Source organism: Pelophylax lessonae (genome assembly GCF_965119305.1).
Source record: "Pelophylax lessonae genome assembly, chromosome: 4".
Taxonomy (NCBI): Eukaryota; Metazoa; Chordata; class Amphibia; order Anura; family Ranidae; genus Pelophylax; species Pelophylax lessonae.
Window position 1 is genome coordinate 495593994 of NC_138771.1, and position 15716 is coordinate 495609709.

Genomic DNA, 15716 nt, shown 5'->3' on the forward strand with positions numbered 1-15716 from the left:
AGCAATTTTTGTTTTTCAGAGCCCCTCTCTGTAACATAGTTTTATTACCTGTTGTTCCTACCAGTAGATTTATTCTTTTTGAAGAAATTTCCCCTTACTACCTATTCTGAGAGGAAATGAGCAGTAATGTCCAAAATAAGGGAACAGACTGCAAAAAACCCACACAGAGGCTCTAACCCTTGCCTGCTCTATTTAAAACTAAAAATGTTTTGTATATAATTAGGCTTTATGTGTCTGCAAGAAGCATGCGTTTAACTCCAACTCACCCTACAACCACAATGATGAAATCCAGCAAGTTCCAGCCATTCCGGAGGTATGCGTTGGGGTGAAAGAGAAGCCCATATGCAATGACTTTGAGGAACGCTTCCACAGTGAAGATGATGAGGAAAAGGTACTCCACCCGCTCCTGCACAGGGACAGAAAACACAGCACTACTTTACTACTTGTGACTACTACTTTACAGTACTTTACTTCATTAAAGGCGGTTGTCACATATTTCCTGCTAAATTTATTTTTTTAGCATCTTTTAAAAGGTTTCCTAGAAGCTCAATTTTCACATCACTGTTTTCTCAGCCAAATGATCATCACTATATATTTACATACAGAGTTGTAGGTTCATCCTCTAGCGGCTTTTTGTAAACTACTGTGAAAAAGTTTTTTTAAAAAATGCTGTAAATTAAGAAAACTTTCAGAAATAGAAGTGTAAGTGCCGGTTCACACTACCGCGGCCTGACTTTGGGGGCAACCTGTGAAGTTGCGTGCACCGCGACTTCGGCGCGACTTGCACGAACTTCATATAATGAATGTCAATGCAAGTCGCTCCGATGTCGCCCCGAAGTAGTACAGGAACTACTTTCTAAGTCGGAGCGACTTAAGTCGCTCCTATTAGAACGGTTCCCGTAGTACTGCATGGACCGCGACTTGTCAGGCTGACTAGTCTCCTGACAAGTCGCGGTAGTGTGAATGGGCACTTAATAGTTTATATTTTTTTATTAATCAAAATGGAAAGTAAATTAACAGAAATCCAAATCAAATTAATATTTGGTGTGACCACCCTTTGCCTTCAAAACAGCATAAATTCTTGCACACAGTTTTTAAAGGAACGCAGTAGGTAGGTTGTTCCAAAAATCTACCTAACCACAGAACTTTTGTGGATGTAAGCAGCATTAACCACTTAACCACTTAAGCCCCAGCCCTATTTCGGGCACTTTTTGATTACAAGTTAAAACCAGTATTTTTTCCTAGAAAACTACTTAGAACCCCCAAACATTATATATAATTTTTTAGCAAAGACTCTGGAGAATAAAATGTCGGTCATTGCAAAATTTTTTGTCACGCGGTATTTGCGCAGCGGTCTTAAAATGCCATTTTTTTGGAAAAAATTAGAAAAATCACATTTCACTGCATTTAAAAAATACTAAACAGTAAAGTTAGCCCATTTTTTTTGTATATTGTGAAAGATGATGTCACGCCGAGTAAATAAATACCCAACATGTTACGGTTTAAAATTGCGCCCCCCCCCGTGGGATGGCGACAAACTACGGTCAATAGAGATCTCAATCTGCGACGCTTTAAATTTATTTAACAGTTACCTGTTAAAAATTAAAGTGTAGCTCTTTTTTTTAAATTATTGCCCACACTCTGGCAATCGCGACGATACCTCACATGTGTGGTTTGAACAGCGATTTCATTCGCGGCTCGACTTGCGTATACGTTTTTTTTTGTGCGCGAGCTAACGGTGACGGGGGCGGCTAAATTTTTTTTTTTTTTCCTATTTATTTTTCCTTTTTTTTTAACTTTATTACAGGTTTTTAAAAAAAAAAAAAAATCTGATCACTTTTATTGCTGTCACAAGCAATGTAAACATCCCTTGTGACACCAATATGTAGTGACAGGTACACTTTATGGAGGAATCGAGGGTCTAAAAGACCCTAGACCCCTCCACTACACTTCCCTGTATGCAAAACGCCGAAAACGGCATTTTTGCATACAGCCGTTTTGCCGCCTTTTGCAGCACAGTAACCCGGAAGTGACGTCATGGACGCCGCCTCCGGGTTACGTCATCGGAGACCCGATCAATGCCGTTTCCGGCATTCATCGGGACTCCATCCAGCCGGCGGATGTGCCGGCTGGGTGCTCGGGGCTCCCGGTGGGATGGGAGCCCCGAGCAAAGCCACGGAAGGCGGCGGGAGGGGGGGGACGTCCCCTCCCGCCCCCCCCGGGTAACGATCGAGCGGCTCCCGAGCCGCATCGGTCATTACCGACGGAAAGCCGACCGTCGGCTTCAAACCACGGTACCGGGATGATGTCTCTAGCTAGAGGCATCATCCCGGTATAAGCCCCGCAAAGTTTACCGACGTAGCCCTACGTCGATATGCGGTAAGTGGTTAAGGACCAGGCCTATTTCTGACACTTGTTGTTTACAAGGTAAAATCAGTATTTTTTGCTAGAAAACTACTTAGAACCCCAAACATTATATATATATATATATATATATTTTAGCAGAGACCCTAGAGAACAAAATGGAGATCGTTGCAATATTTTATGTCACACAGTATTTGCGCAGCGGTCTTACAAACGCAAATCTTTTTGGAAAATACACTTTTTTTTTTTTAAACGTACAAAAACAGAGCCATTGGGCATACCCTGGCTCAAGACAATACAAAAAGAACATACATAACAAGTACAACTATTATAAAACAAAAACCCAGAACAAGGCTGCAGCTATAGCATTGCAAAATCATGCTTCACCAGTGACAGGCAGTGTCTGAAGGAAGAGTCCAGTCACTGTGGAACACCCGAGGACACGGAAAAAGTGGCACAGGCCCAGTCCTCCCCAACTGAACAGAAGACAAGCAATAATAGAGACTACGGAGCTACAGCATCAGGGCCCTCATAATCGTTAACAGTTTCCCCTGCCTCCAACCATATGCCCCAGACCTTCATGAATTTCTGAGGGCAACCTCTGTTAGTGTATGCCGCTTTATAAAGAGAGATTATGGAGTTCACCAAAGCCTTCCACGAGGAAAGGGTGGGCGCATCAGGTTTCCCCCATCTGAGAACCACCAATTTCCTCGCATAGAACAACAAAAGACCCAGTAGAGTGCGGGTCACCACCGAATGGGCCAGGGTATTCACAAGTCCCAGGATGCAAAACTCAATTTTGGGAGGCACCCGGGTGGTGGTCACTTGATCTATAAGGTCCAGAACCGCGGTCCAGTACGCCAGCAGAGACGGACAATGCCAAATCATATGTGTAAAAATGGGGGCATCAGCACAGTAGCACCAGCAAGTCCCAGGAGTACCAGGGAAGGCTCTGCTCAGTCTAGTCGGCGTCAGGTGAAACCTATGCAATATTTTGAACTGCACCAGTCGATCCCTGGTGGCCATGAGGTGCCGGAAGGGGCAATCCCAGACATCCTCCCAGTCCTCCGTGTCCAGCTCTGGCACCTCCGTGTCTCAGAAGGCATGCAGAGCCTCCAGGCCGGAATGTACATTGGGGAGCAGGGTACTATATATCGAAGAGAGAGGTTTTTTCAGCGTCTCATCGCGGCGGAGTGCCTCCAAATCCGCTAGAGTGAAATCAGAGGGGGAGTTACCAAATTGCTTGTGAAACGCATTTCGAAGCTGCAGGTATCGAAAAAAACATGAGTTGGGGAGAGAAACCCTGGCTTTCAGCTGGTCAAACGTCAGTAGTGTCCCTCCCTGACATATATGGGACAAGTAAAGGACACCCCTAGTGGCCCACACAGAGGGATCCGGAATGGCAAAAAATTCAGAAAGTTCCGGATTCATCCATAGTGGGGAGGTCGGGGAACGACAGCCGGAGCCCGCCCTAACTTACGGAGACTTCAGCGCCCAGGCCCTGATTACCGTCACCATGGAAACAGTGAGCTGGTATGGGGCCTTCTCTCCACGAAACAGTAAATTATGCAGTGCCTCATAGCAGCCAACCAGGGCCGCCTCAAGAGCCACCACGGTATTGGACGTGTCAGATGTCAAACAATTATGTGCATGGGTCAGACGTCCCGCTATGTAATAATGGAAAAAATCAGGACAAGCCAGACCCCCCCGAGTCCAGGGTCGCTGTAATATAGAGAGTCTGAGCCTGGGAGGGCGAGAGCCCCACAGGAAGGTGAGAATATGAGAATTAAACTGCTGAAACACAGTCTTGGGTATCCAAATCGGGGAGTGGCGTAGCACATAGAGAAGAGGGGGAAGCAGTTTCATCTTGACTAGGTTAATCCTACCAATTAAAGTCAGGGGGAGATTCGCCCAAGAAAATACACTTTTTTGAATTAAAAAATAATAAAACAATAAAGTTAGCCTAATTTTTTTCTATAACGTGAAAGAGAATGTTACACCGAGTAACTTGATACCTAACATGTCATACTTCAAAATTGCGCACGCTCGTGGAATGGCGACAAACATTGGTACTTAAAAATCTCCATAGGCGACGCTTTCAAATTTTCTACAGGTTACCAATTTAGACTTAGAGAGGGGGTTCAGCGTTAAAATTATTGCTCGCGCACTAATGATTGCAGTGATGCCTCAGATGTGTGGTTTGAACACCGCTTATATATGTGGGCTCGACTTGCGTATGTGTTTGCTTCTGCGTGCGAGCTTGGAGGGACGGGCGCTTTAAATTTATTTATTTTTTTACTTATTTGTTTTACCTTTTATTTTTATTTTTACACTCTCCCTTTTAAAAAAAATGTTTTAAAAAACTTTTAATCCTATTACAAGAAATGTAAATATCCCTTGTAATAGAAATAAGCAGGACAGGTCCTTTTTAATGTGAGATCTGGGGTCCAAAAGACCTCAGATCTCACAGCTACCCTTAAAAGCAAAAAAAAAAACAGAAAATTTCTTTTTTTTTTAGCAAGAAAAAAAATGGGCCCTTTTAAGGCCGTATAACGTCACTCTGGTCCTCCAAAGCCATAGGGTCGAGTGGGGGCCATCTTCCTACCTGGAACACTGAAGGACTGGATCGTGTACCGACGTAACGACGCAGCAGGCGATCCAGAAGTGGTTAAATCTTTCTGTCTCTTTCTTATCTAATCCCAGACAAACTATGATGTTGAGATCAGAGCTCTGTGGGGGCAAACCATCATTTCCAGGACTCCTTGTTCTTCTGTATGCTGAAGATAGTTCTTAATGACATTGGCTGTATGTTTGGGATCGTTGTTTTGCTACAGAATAAATTTAGGGCCAATTACAGGTCTCCCAGATGGTATGGCATGATGGATAAATATCTTTCTGTATTTATCAGCATTGAGGACACCGTTGATCCTGACCAGATCTCCAACTCCATTTGCAAAAATGCAGACCCAAACTTTCACTGTGCTTCACAGTTCCCTACAGACACTCATTTTTGTATCGCTGTCCAGCAAACAAACTGCCTCCAGCTACAACCAAATGTTTAACAATTTGACTCATTAGCCCAAAGAACCTGCTGCCATTTTTCTGCACCCTAGTTCCTATGTTTTTATGTGTAGTTAAGTTGCTTAGCCTTGTTTCCTCATAAAGGTACGTATATTTTTTTGGCTGCAATTCTTGAAGACCACTTCAGGCCAGATGTCTCCAGATAGATGGGTATACCTGGGTCCCACTGGTTTCCGCCAGCACTTAGCTGATGGCACTGCTGGACATCTGATGTCGAAGTAAACATGATGTGTCTTTTATCTGCTGCATTAAGTTTCCATGGCCGATCACTGCCTCTCCAGTCCTTAATGCTGCTTCTTTCTTTGTGCTTCTTCAAAAGAGCTTGAACAGCACATCTTGAGACTCAAGCCTGCTTTGAAATCTTTGCCTGGGAGAGACCCTGCTGATCCAGAAACTACCTTGTGTCTTGTTGCTGTGCTCAGTCTTGCCAATTTACAGTGCCTTGCGAAAGTATTCGCCCCCCTTGAACTTTTCAACCTTTTGCCACATTTTAGGCTTTAAACATAAAGATATAAAACTGTAATTTTTTGTGAAGAATCAACAACAAGTGGGACACAATCATGAAGTGGAACGAAATTTATTGGATATTTCAAACTTTGTTAACAAATAAAAAACTGTGCAAAATTATTCAGCCCCTTTCGTTGCAGCAAACTCTATCCAGAAGTTCAGTGAGGATCTCTGAATGATCCGATGTTGACCTAAATGACTAATGATGATAAATAGAATCCACCTGTGTGTAATCAAGTCTCCGTATAAATGCACTTGCACTGTGATAGTCTCAGAGGTCCGTTTAAAGCGCAGAGAGCATCATGAAGAACAAGGAACACACCAGGCAGGTCCGAGATACTGTTATGGAGAAGTTTAAAGCCGGATTTGGATACAAAAAAATTTCGCAAGCTTTAAACATCCCAAGGTGCACTGTGCAGCGATAATATTGAAATTGAAGGAGTAAAATCTACGAAGACCTGGCCGTCCCTCTAAACTTTCAGCTCATACAAGGAAAAGACTGATCAGAGATGCAGCCAAGAGGCCAATGATCACGCTGGATGAACTGCAGAGATCTACAGCTGAGGTGGGAGACTCTGTCCATAGGACAACAATCAGTCGTATACTGCACAAATCTGGCCTTTATGGAAGAGTGGCAAGAAGAAAGCCATTTTTAAAAGATATCCATAAAAAGTGTCGTTTAAAGTTTGCCACAAGCCACCTGGGAGACACACCAAACATGTGGAAGAAGGTGCTCTGGTCAGATGAAACCAAAATCAAACTTTTTGGCAACAATGCACAACGTTATGTTTGGCGTAAAAGCAACACAGCTCATCACCCTGAACACACCATCCCCACTGTAAAACATGGTGGTGGCAGCATCACGGTTTGGGCCTGCTTTTCTTCAGCAGGGCCAGGGAAGATGGTTAAAATTGATGGGAAGATGGATGGAGCCAAATACAGGACCATTCTGGAAGAAAACCTGATGGAGTCTGCAAAAGACCTGAGACTGGGACGGAGACTTGTCTTCCAACAAGACAATGATCCAAAACATAAAGCAAAATCTACAATGGAATGGTTCACAAATAAACATATCCAGGTGTTAGAATGGCCAAGTCAAAGTCCAGACCTGAATCCGTGGAAAGAACTGAAAACTGCTGTTCACAAACGCTCTCCATCCAACCTCACTGAGCTCGAGCTGTTTTACAAGGAGGAATGGGCAAAAATTTCAGTCTCTTGATGTGCAAAACTGATAAAGACATACCCCAAGCGACTTACAGCTGTAATCGCAGCAAAAGGTGGCGCTACAAAGTATTAACTTAAGGGGGCTGAATAATTTTGCACGGCCAATTTTTCAGTTTTTTATTTGTTAAAAAAGTTTGAAATATCCAATAAATTTTGTTCCACTTCATGATTGTGTCCCACTTGTGGTTGATTCTTCACAAAAAATTACAGTTTTATATCTTTATGTTTGAAGCCTGAAATGTGGCAAAAGGTCGCAAAGTTCAAGGGGGCCGAATACTTTCGCAAGGCACTGTATATGACTTGTAACATGAAACTGTTATCCAAAACCTTACCTTATCTTACCTTAGCAGAGTTTGGCTGTTCCTCGCCGAGTTTTAAGCCTTCTACAAAGCTGTTTCTACACCTGACTCAAATCCTACAAAATCCCTGACTATTTGCAAGTGTGCAAGTGTAAGGATTGATGCTGTTTGAAGCCAAAGGGTGGTCCTACCAAATAGTGATTTGATTTAAACTTTTCTTCTGTTCGTTCACTTTGCATTTTTTTCAACATTTCTTCACACCTAAAACTTTTGAACAGTACTGTATGTTACACATAGCCATGTGCGTGCATTCTTGCTGAATGACTGCTGAAATAAATTGAGGTTTCACGCAAACCTATTACAAACATGGTCTGTTTCTACTGAGCATATAATGAAAAAATATACAAGCGGAGGCAATCTTATAGAGAGCACATGAAACCAATGAATGGATCAAAAGATATAGACAGTTTAAATAATATATACATTTTGACTTTTGTAGAAAGTCAACTCAAACCCACCTACTACCATATTTTTAATACTTGGTGAGGACACCCATCACAATAAAAGCCCAAAATACAGACTTGGAAGGCAGCTGGGATGAGGTCCTGCTAGACTTCAATAGGAAACAACAAACATATACAGTATATGGAAATGTTTGTGGATCCCTCACCATCACACCTATAAAATTTTGTTACAGTAGATATCCCATTCTAAAACCATGGGCACTGATATAGAGAGCTGGCTTTGTGCACAAGGGCACAGTCATGCTGGAACAGAGAAGGGCCTTCTCCAAAATATTACAATAGAGGTGAAAGACTGCAATTGTCTAAAACAAGGATCCTCAAACTACGGCCCTCCAGCTGTTGCAGAACTACACATCCCATGAAGCATTGTAAAACTCTGTCTAAAATGTCTTTGCATGCTGTAGGATGAACAGGATCCTTTAGTGGAAACACCTAAATCAGTCATTTGGAGGGATGTCCACACATTATTTAGGATTTGTGCTGCCCTAGGCCTGACTAAACTTGGGACCCACCAATTTAAATATGACCCACTCCTTCCTGTAAAGGCCACACCCTTTCCTGTTTATGACCTGTCCTGTCAACTGTAAACCACAGACCACAACCACAGTCTATAGTACCCATCAGTGCAGCCTCATTAGTGCCCATCACTGCAGCCTCATCAGTTCCCATAAGTACAGCTTCATCAGTGCCCATCAGTGCAGCATATCAGTGCTGCCTTATTTATGCAGCCTTATTGGTGCCCATTAGTGCAGTTTATTAGTACCCAATTCGAGCCGGGAGAAGGCTGTTTTTGGCTTTTTTGCTGCCCCCTGCAAAGTACCACCCTAGGCCTGGGCCTTGTTGGCCTAGGCCAAGATACAGCACTGCATATATATTTCCTCTCACTATCTAGTCACTGGTTGGGGTGGGGTGGGCCCATGACCAAGATGCATTGATTGAACTACAGTGGAGAAAATTGTGGTCAGTCCCTTGGATGTGTTTTGTGATGGGTGTGCGTTTTGGAACAACTCTTTTAGCAGGTAAACCAAATTTACAAATATTTATAAACTAGCTGTTTACCTAAAGTTCTGCTTTAACTAAGACACCTAATTCTTTTAGGATTGGAAAGTGTAGGAAATTCTCAGATGTTACTGGAAGACAATTTTGCAGTTGTGGAAAAAAAAAAATTAAAAGTCAGCAGCTACAAATACTGTAGCTGCTGACTTTTAATATATATAGACACTTACCTGTCCAGGGAGCCCGCGATGTCAGCACCCCAGCCGATTTTCAGATCGGCTGTCAGGTGCTACCGCCGCCATTCACTTTAAGGGAAACCGGCAATGAAGACTTTGGCTTCACAGCTGGCTCCCTACTGCACATGCGCGAAGTGCGCTGCACATTCTGATTGACTCGGCAGCGGGGGAAGGAGAAACTGGACGGAACTTCCGAGAAACGATGCTGTCTCACTGTCTCCCGGAAGTGAGGAAGGGTACCTGTCAAAAACAGGTACCCGTTCCCCCCTCCCCCCTGAAAGGTGTGAGAGCGGGGTGGCGGGGGGTGGTGGGTCTTAAGCAAATGAGCGGAAGCTCCACTTTTGGGTGGAACTCCACTTTAAGCTTTCCCACAATATTTTTCCTTTTTTTTTTCCTTTAAAAACTGAACCGCCTTCGGCTCTACAGGTTTGGAAATAAAATCTTGCAACACAGACAAGCCTTGATTTATTTATTTTTTTTTAATTCAATGTATTTTTTTAAAAGTAATTGTGTGTGTAGGAGACAGGTCCTCTTTAGCATTCAGCCAAATTAATTGTAACAACACACTCTAAATTCATTTTTGCCGACTGATAGAGGCATCAGTACAGTTCAACGGTCGATGACAGCGCTGGATAAACTCCTTGCCGCTCAGTGCTGACATTGCTAAGTAAGCCTTTCAATAAAAGCTCCAAATTTTCCTTTTATTGATCTCCTATTAATCTTCTCTGCATGTCTGGTGATTCAGGGGGATTGGAAAACAATATATTGACCAGTTTTAAAAAGTACAGTTTATATATAAAGTGCAGGGTCAGGAATCACAGTCGATACAATGAAATACAAGAGAATCACAACCAGGTGAAACATTTATTCTAGGACATAGGTCATTCATAATGTTACTCTGATCAATAGATTAAGTTAAAGGAAAGAATCCTAGAATTTAAAATACATTGATTTGCTGCTATAAAGATTGACTGATCCAATTTCCTGTTGACCCAGTTTATAGATAAAAGATCAAGTTCCCATTTTCTTAAAGCGGAGTTCCACCCTAGTTATACATTTTTTTATAAAAATACCCCCGGGACAGTCAGGGCTAGCACATTCCACAATGGCTAGCCTCTGATCTGTCCCGGGTTGCACTTACCTTTCAGGAGAAATACTTACCTTGAAATTGTCTTCTCCAGCGCTGCCATCTCGGGTGTGGGCAGCTTGAAGCCAGCGCGATCCTCTTCCGCGTCCTCTTCGGTCCTCTTCCTCCTTCTTCGGTCCCACGATGCACTGCACCGGCCCCGACGTCACTTCCGGGTCGCGCGCGTCATCCCTCCACAGCTTCTGGGCATGCCCAGAAGCTGTTTAGAAGGGAATGACGCGCGCGCCCCGGAACTGACGTCGGGGCCGGTGCAGGCGCAATGATTCCTGGGAGCGATGACGTTCAGCTCCCAGGAATCATTGCAAAAGCCAGGAAGTGACGAATCGCCGTGGCCGCCGAGGGGAGGAAGAAGGAAGTAAGGTGAGTATATTTTCTCTAAAAGGTAAGTGAAAAAAAAAAAAAAATTGCGATTATCCATTTGTTTTTCAGGTGACCGGGAGCGAGAAGATGGAGGTAAGTATAAATTTCGGGTGGAACTCCGGATTCAAGTTTTAAAGCTATCACTCACTATAAACAAACCAAGTTCCAGGCTGAGCCATGTGCTCCATTTGCTAGGCAAAGAAAACTGATGGACTAGAAACCAAGCAATAAAAAGGAGACTCAGTGGTGGCGCTATGGGGGTACAGACCACACCCGGGTGACACCCGCCAGAGGGGTGACACCATCAGGGGCAGGTTTGGGGTGTGCACCATGACCATGTGCTGCTGGTCCAAAATAGGCTAAACAGGAAGGAGCCTGGAAAGGTGGGGGTAGGGCGACAGGCTAGACAGGAGAGAGCCCATTGTGGGAGAGGGGGTGACAGGCTAGACAGGAGGGAACCCATGGGGGGTGGGGTGACACCATGTTTTACCACACCAGGTAAAACCAACCCTAGTGACGCCACTGAGGAGATCATGACTTATTGAAGAATCCTAACTGCTGCTGTATTGGAAAGATTGTGAAAGAGCAGCACAAATAATGGGCAAAACCCTAATATTAACTTATAACTCTAAACTTTCTTAATTCTAACTTGACTGACTTTGTTACTGTAGATACAGTGGCGAAAATAATTATGTGATCCCCTGCAGATTTTGTAAGTATGCCCACTTACAAAGAAATGAGAGGTCTATAATTGTTATCATAGGTGTATTTTAAATGACAATATCAACCAAAAAATCTAGAAAAAACACGATACAAATGTTATAAATTGAGTTGCAGTTCAGTGAGTAAAATAAGTATTTGATCGCCTACCAACCAACAATAATTCTGCCTCCCACAGACTACAGTATGTGTTCATGTGGTACACAGATTAGTCCTGTCAATTTAAAAAGGTGCTCCTAACGACAACACGTTATGTGTATAAAAGACACCTGTCCACAGAATCAGAATCTTTCTTCCATTTAAACCTCATCATCATGGGCAAGACCAAAGAGCTATCAAAGGATGTCAGGGACAATACCGTAGACCTGCACAAAGGCTGGAATGGCTACCAGACCATCCCAGAAGAAGCTTGCTGAGAAGGAGACAACTGTTAGAGCAATTATTCGCAAATGGAAGAAATACAAAATAACAATAATCTGGAGCTCCATGCAAGATTTTGCCTCATGGGGTAAGGATGATCATGAGAAAAGTGAGGAATCAGCCCAGAACTACACATGAGGAGTTTGCGATTGATCTCAAGGCAGTTGGGACCACAGTCACCAAACAAACCAATGGTAACACAATACGCCACCATTAATTGAAAACCTGCACCGCCTGCAAGGTCCCCTTCTTCACAAAGGCACATGTACAGACCCGTCTGAAGTTTTGCCAATGAACATCTAAATGATTCAGAGAAGGATTGGGAGAAAGTGCTGTGATCAGATGATACCAAAATTGAGCTCTTTGGCATTAACTCGACTCACTGTGTTTGGAGGAAGAAAAATGCTGACTATGACCCGAAGGACACCATCCCTACAGTCAAGCACAGAGTTGGAAACATTATGCTTTGGGGCTGTTTCTCTGCTAAAGGTACAGGCCGACTTTGCCGTATTAGGGGCCAGTGGATGGGGCCATGTATTGCAAAATATTACATGAGAACCTTCTTCTCTCAGCCAGAACAATGAAGATGGTTCGTGGATGGGTCTTCCAGTAAGACAATGACCTAAAACATACCGCCAAGGTAACAGAAGAAGTGGCTCAAGAAGAAGCACATTAAGGTCATGGGAGTGGCTTAGCCAATCTCCAGACCTTATTCCTATAAAAAATTTATGAAGGGAGCTGAAACTTTGAGTTGCCAATTGACAGCCAAGAAACCTTACGATTTAGAGAAGATCTGTAAAGAAGAGTGGACCAAAATGCCTCCTGAGATGTGTGCAAACCTGGACACCAACTACAAGAAATGTCTTACCTCTGTGCTTGTCAACAAGGATTTCTCCACCAAGTACTAAGTCATGTTTTGCTAGGGGATGAAATACTTATTTTACTCACTGAACTGAAACTCAATTTATAACATTTGTATCTTGTGTTTCTCCTTGGTTTTTGGTTGATATTCTGTCTCTAGCATTTAAAATACACCTATGATAAAAATTATAGACCCTTCATTTCTTTGTAAGTGGGCAAATCTACACAATCTGCAGGGAATCAACTATTTTTTTTTTCCCCACTGTAAAAGGCATACATTTTATTACATAATTTGTCTCATTTCAAATGACGCTAAAACTATTTTTCCAGTACAAAGGACTACATAACACAGCCTTAACTTTTAGACCTGTTCTTGAGGTTATGTGGGGTGCTGTTCTGAAAATTGCATTGGCCAGACTGCATCAGCATTCATTTCTTAGATATGGTTGAATACATGTAATTTTTTTGTTCGTTTTTGAAAAGATCTTGCTGATCAGCTTGTTTTGCTTGTTTTTCTGTTACCTAGTTTGTGTTTTTGCGTACAAATTAGCAGATATAGCGAGATTATTATGTACTTCCAACTGTAATTTTACATGGTAAACATTGGATTCTAAAGTGTAAGTTAATAACTGTATTATAGTTATAATTGTATAGGTGATGTGTTTATATTGCCACTCATATCCTTTCACTTTTGCAGATTGAGCACTGAAGGTGTTATGACTACTACAAGACGGTGCTGTCTGAATCATTTGCTATATTTATATCCTGATTTTGGATGGGCGACCAGCCTGAAGATTGGTATATGGTATTTATGCGGTATCTCAAAAACTAGAGATGATAGGGAAACATTTGTGGCATTTGTAGGATCAGTGGGTCAAATATACCCAGGAAAAGGTCTAGTATTAAAGGTACCAAAATGTGTGTCGAAATTAAGGCTTTTTTTTTTTTTTTTTTTTTTTCAATGTGACACTGAAAAAATTATTGAACAAAACAAAAAAATGAATTTAAAAAAAGGTTAAAAAGAGAAAACAATAAGCAGGAAAAAAGTTGTTGAGAATGGGAAGGAGGAATTAATTACAGCTAATTAGGGTAGGCTAGTGGTTAACAAGGGGTTAAGTAAAAAAACATTTTATTTTTTTACTTGCCAGGTTGCTTAAGGCAAGGTTCACATTTGTGCATTGCGAGAACGTGCACAATTATCGCACGCGTTCCCAAAATGCACAAAAAAGTAAATTCCTTTTGCAGGCTTTTAATGGCACCCCAACGCACCTTGCTAGTATGCACAAGAATGGTTTTGGTGTGGCGTGTTTAGGCATTGGTTCACATCTGTGACTGCACTGGTGCTCACATGTGCTTTTAGGGCAGCCCATTCATTTCAATGGGCTTCCCCACCTGTGAGAAATGTGAGGAAAGAAGTCGGGATTAGAGATATTTAGCGAATCACAGGAAGCTTTGCATTTCTATGAATGAATACAGCCAATTAGGCTTCCTCTGATTGGCTGTGGTGGAAAGGCAGGTGGATGATGTCACAAACTCCACCTCAGCCAATCAGAGGAAGCCTTGTTTTCATTCATAAAATACAAAGCTTCTTGTGAATGACTGAGCAGTGCTCAGCCAGACTTAAAGTGGTTGTTAAGCCACTAAATCATCTGTATACCATCTCATCTGTTATATAATGCTATGTGTCCCAGTGCCTGTGCTCTGTCCTTTCCGGGAGGAGGGGGGGGGGGAAGAGGAGCAGAGAGCCGAGGAGTCACGTGAGGGCAGGGAGACGCTCTAAGAAGAGGTAGAAATCTGCATTCTTTTTATGCAGCACAGGCACTGGGACACATAGCATTATATAACAGATGAGATTGTATACAGATGATATAGTTTTTTATAGCAGCAGGAGGGGGGGGGGGACGAGCAGTGTCTGGAGTTGACAGGCAGGTGGGGGAGGAGGACAGAGGGGGAATCAGGAGAGCAGAGAGGAGACAGCGGATGACGGAGGCAGGTAAACTGACCACGGTGTCAGGGCTCAGCAGCCATGATACACCGTGGTCAGTTTACAGAGAGGAGGGCAGAACCAGGCAGGTATCTCAGGTGATACATGGGGCCAAATTACACAGCACAAGCACTGTGCTGTATAACATGCTTTAAGGGAACAATTTTTTTTTTTTAGGGTAATAAACACTTGTTGTAGCAAGATAGGAAGTTCCTGTCCTGCTATCGAAACATGGCACTGCATACTGTATGTAGATGATGTGACATACAGTTTAGGTTAGTGAAGCATATTCTTTGGGCCAGTTTGGTCCAGGAGACCAAGTGTTCTAAGTATGTATTATAAACAATTGCTTTTTTTTTTTTTTTTTTCAAAAAAATACTGTTTTCACAGTTTTTTCTCATCTCAGTGCTGCTGATCTCTTTCTTCCTCTCTTTCAGCCACTTCCTGCCTATGTGCACTTGCTGCAGAGTCAAATGCTCATTATTGCTCTGGACTTGCTTCCTGACAGTGACAAAGAAAGCCTGGGTTCACACTTCGGCGACTTCAAATCTGACATCCCTGCGCGATTTCATCACAGCTTGCATACGGCTTCTTTAAACGAAGTCATAGCCAGTCATATTGAAGTTGCACTAAAAGTAGTAAAAGTATGGAGATGTTCTGGTTTGTTTATATAATATTGTGAGAGCTGCTGCCTCCACTAAGACAACTACCTAGATAGAGTCTGTAGATAAAAATTAAAAAGGTAGTGGGTACGTCGCTGCTCTGCTTGAGTGTGTATAAGTGTGTGTTTCCCTTTAAGTAAAAAATTATAAATAAAACAAGTGCTTGGTGTTTTGTGTTTTCCCATATATCAACACATTATTTTGTGAAACAATTGATATGATACAGTATGTAAACATTAAACATTACTTCTTAATATGTGCAAATAGTCCAACGATTTTATATCCAACATATTACATTTTAGAATAAAGTGAAAAATGCTTGTAGTGACCA

General features: G+C 42.5%; 1 protein-coding gene across 7 annotated transcripts in view; it reads right to left on the bottom strand.

Moving 5' to 3' along the window:
- Window positions 1–15716, bottom strand: part of CACNA1C (calcium voltage-gated channel subunit alpha1 C) — an 800624-nt gene that overhangs the window by 406089 nt on the left and 378819 nt on the right. For all 7 annotated transcript variants that reach the window (XM_082255705.1, XM_082255709.1, XM_082255707.1 and 4 more), the window contains exon 4: window positions 267–406. In XM_082255705.1, the coding sequence (XP_082111831.1) occupies window positions 267–406 (140 nt within the window). The remainder of the gene's footprint in view (window positions 1–266; window positions 407–15716) is intronic.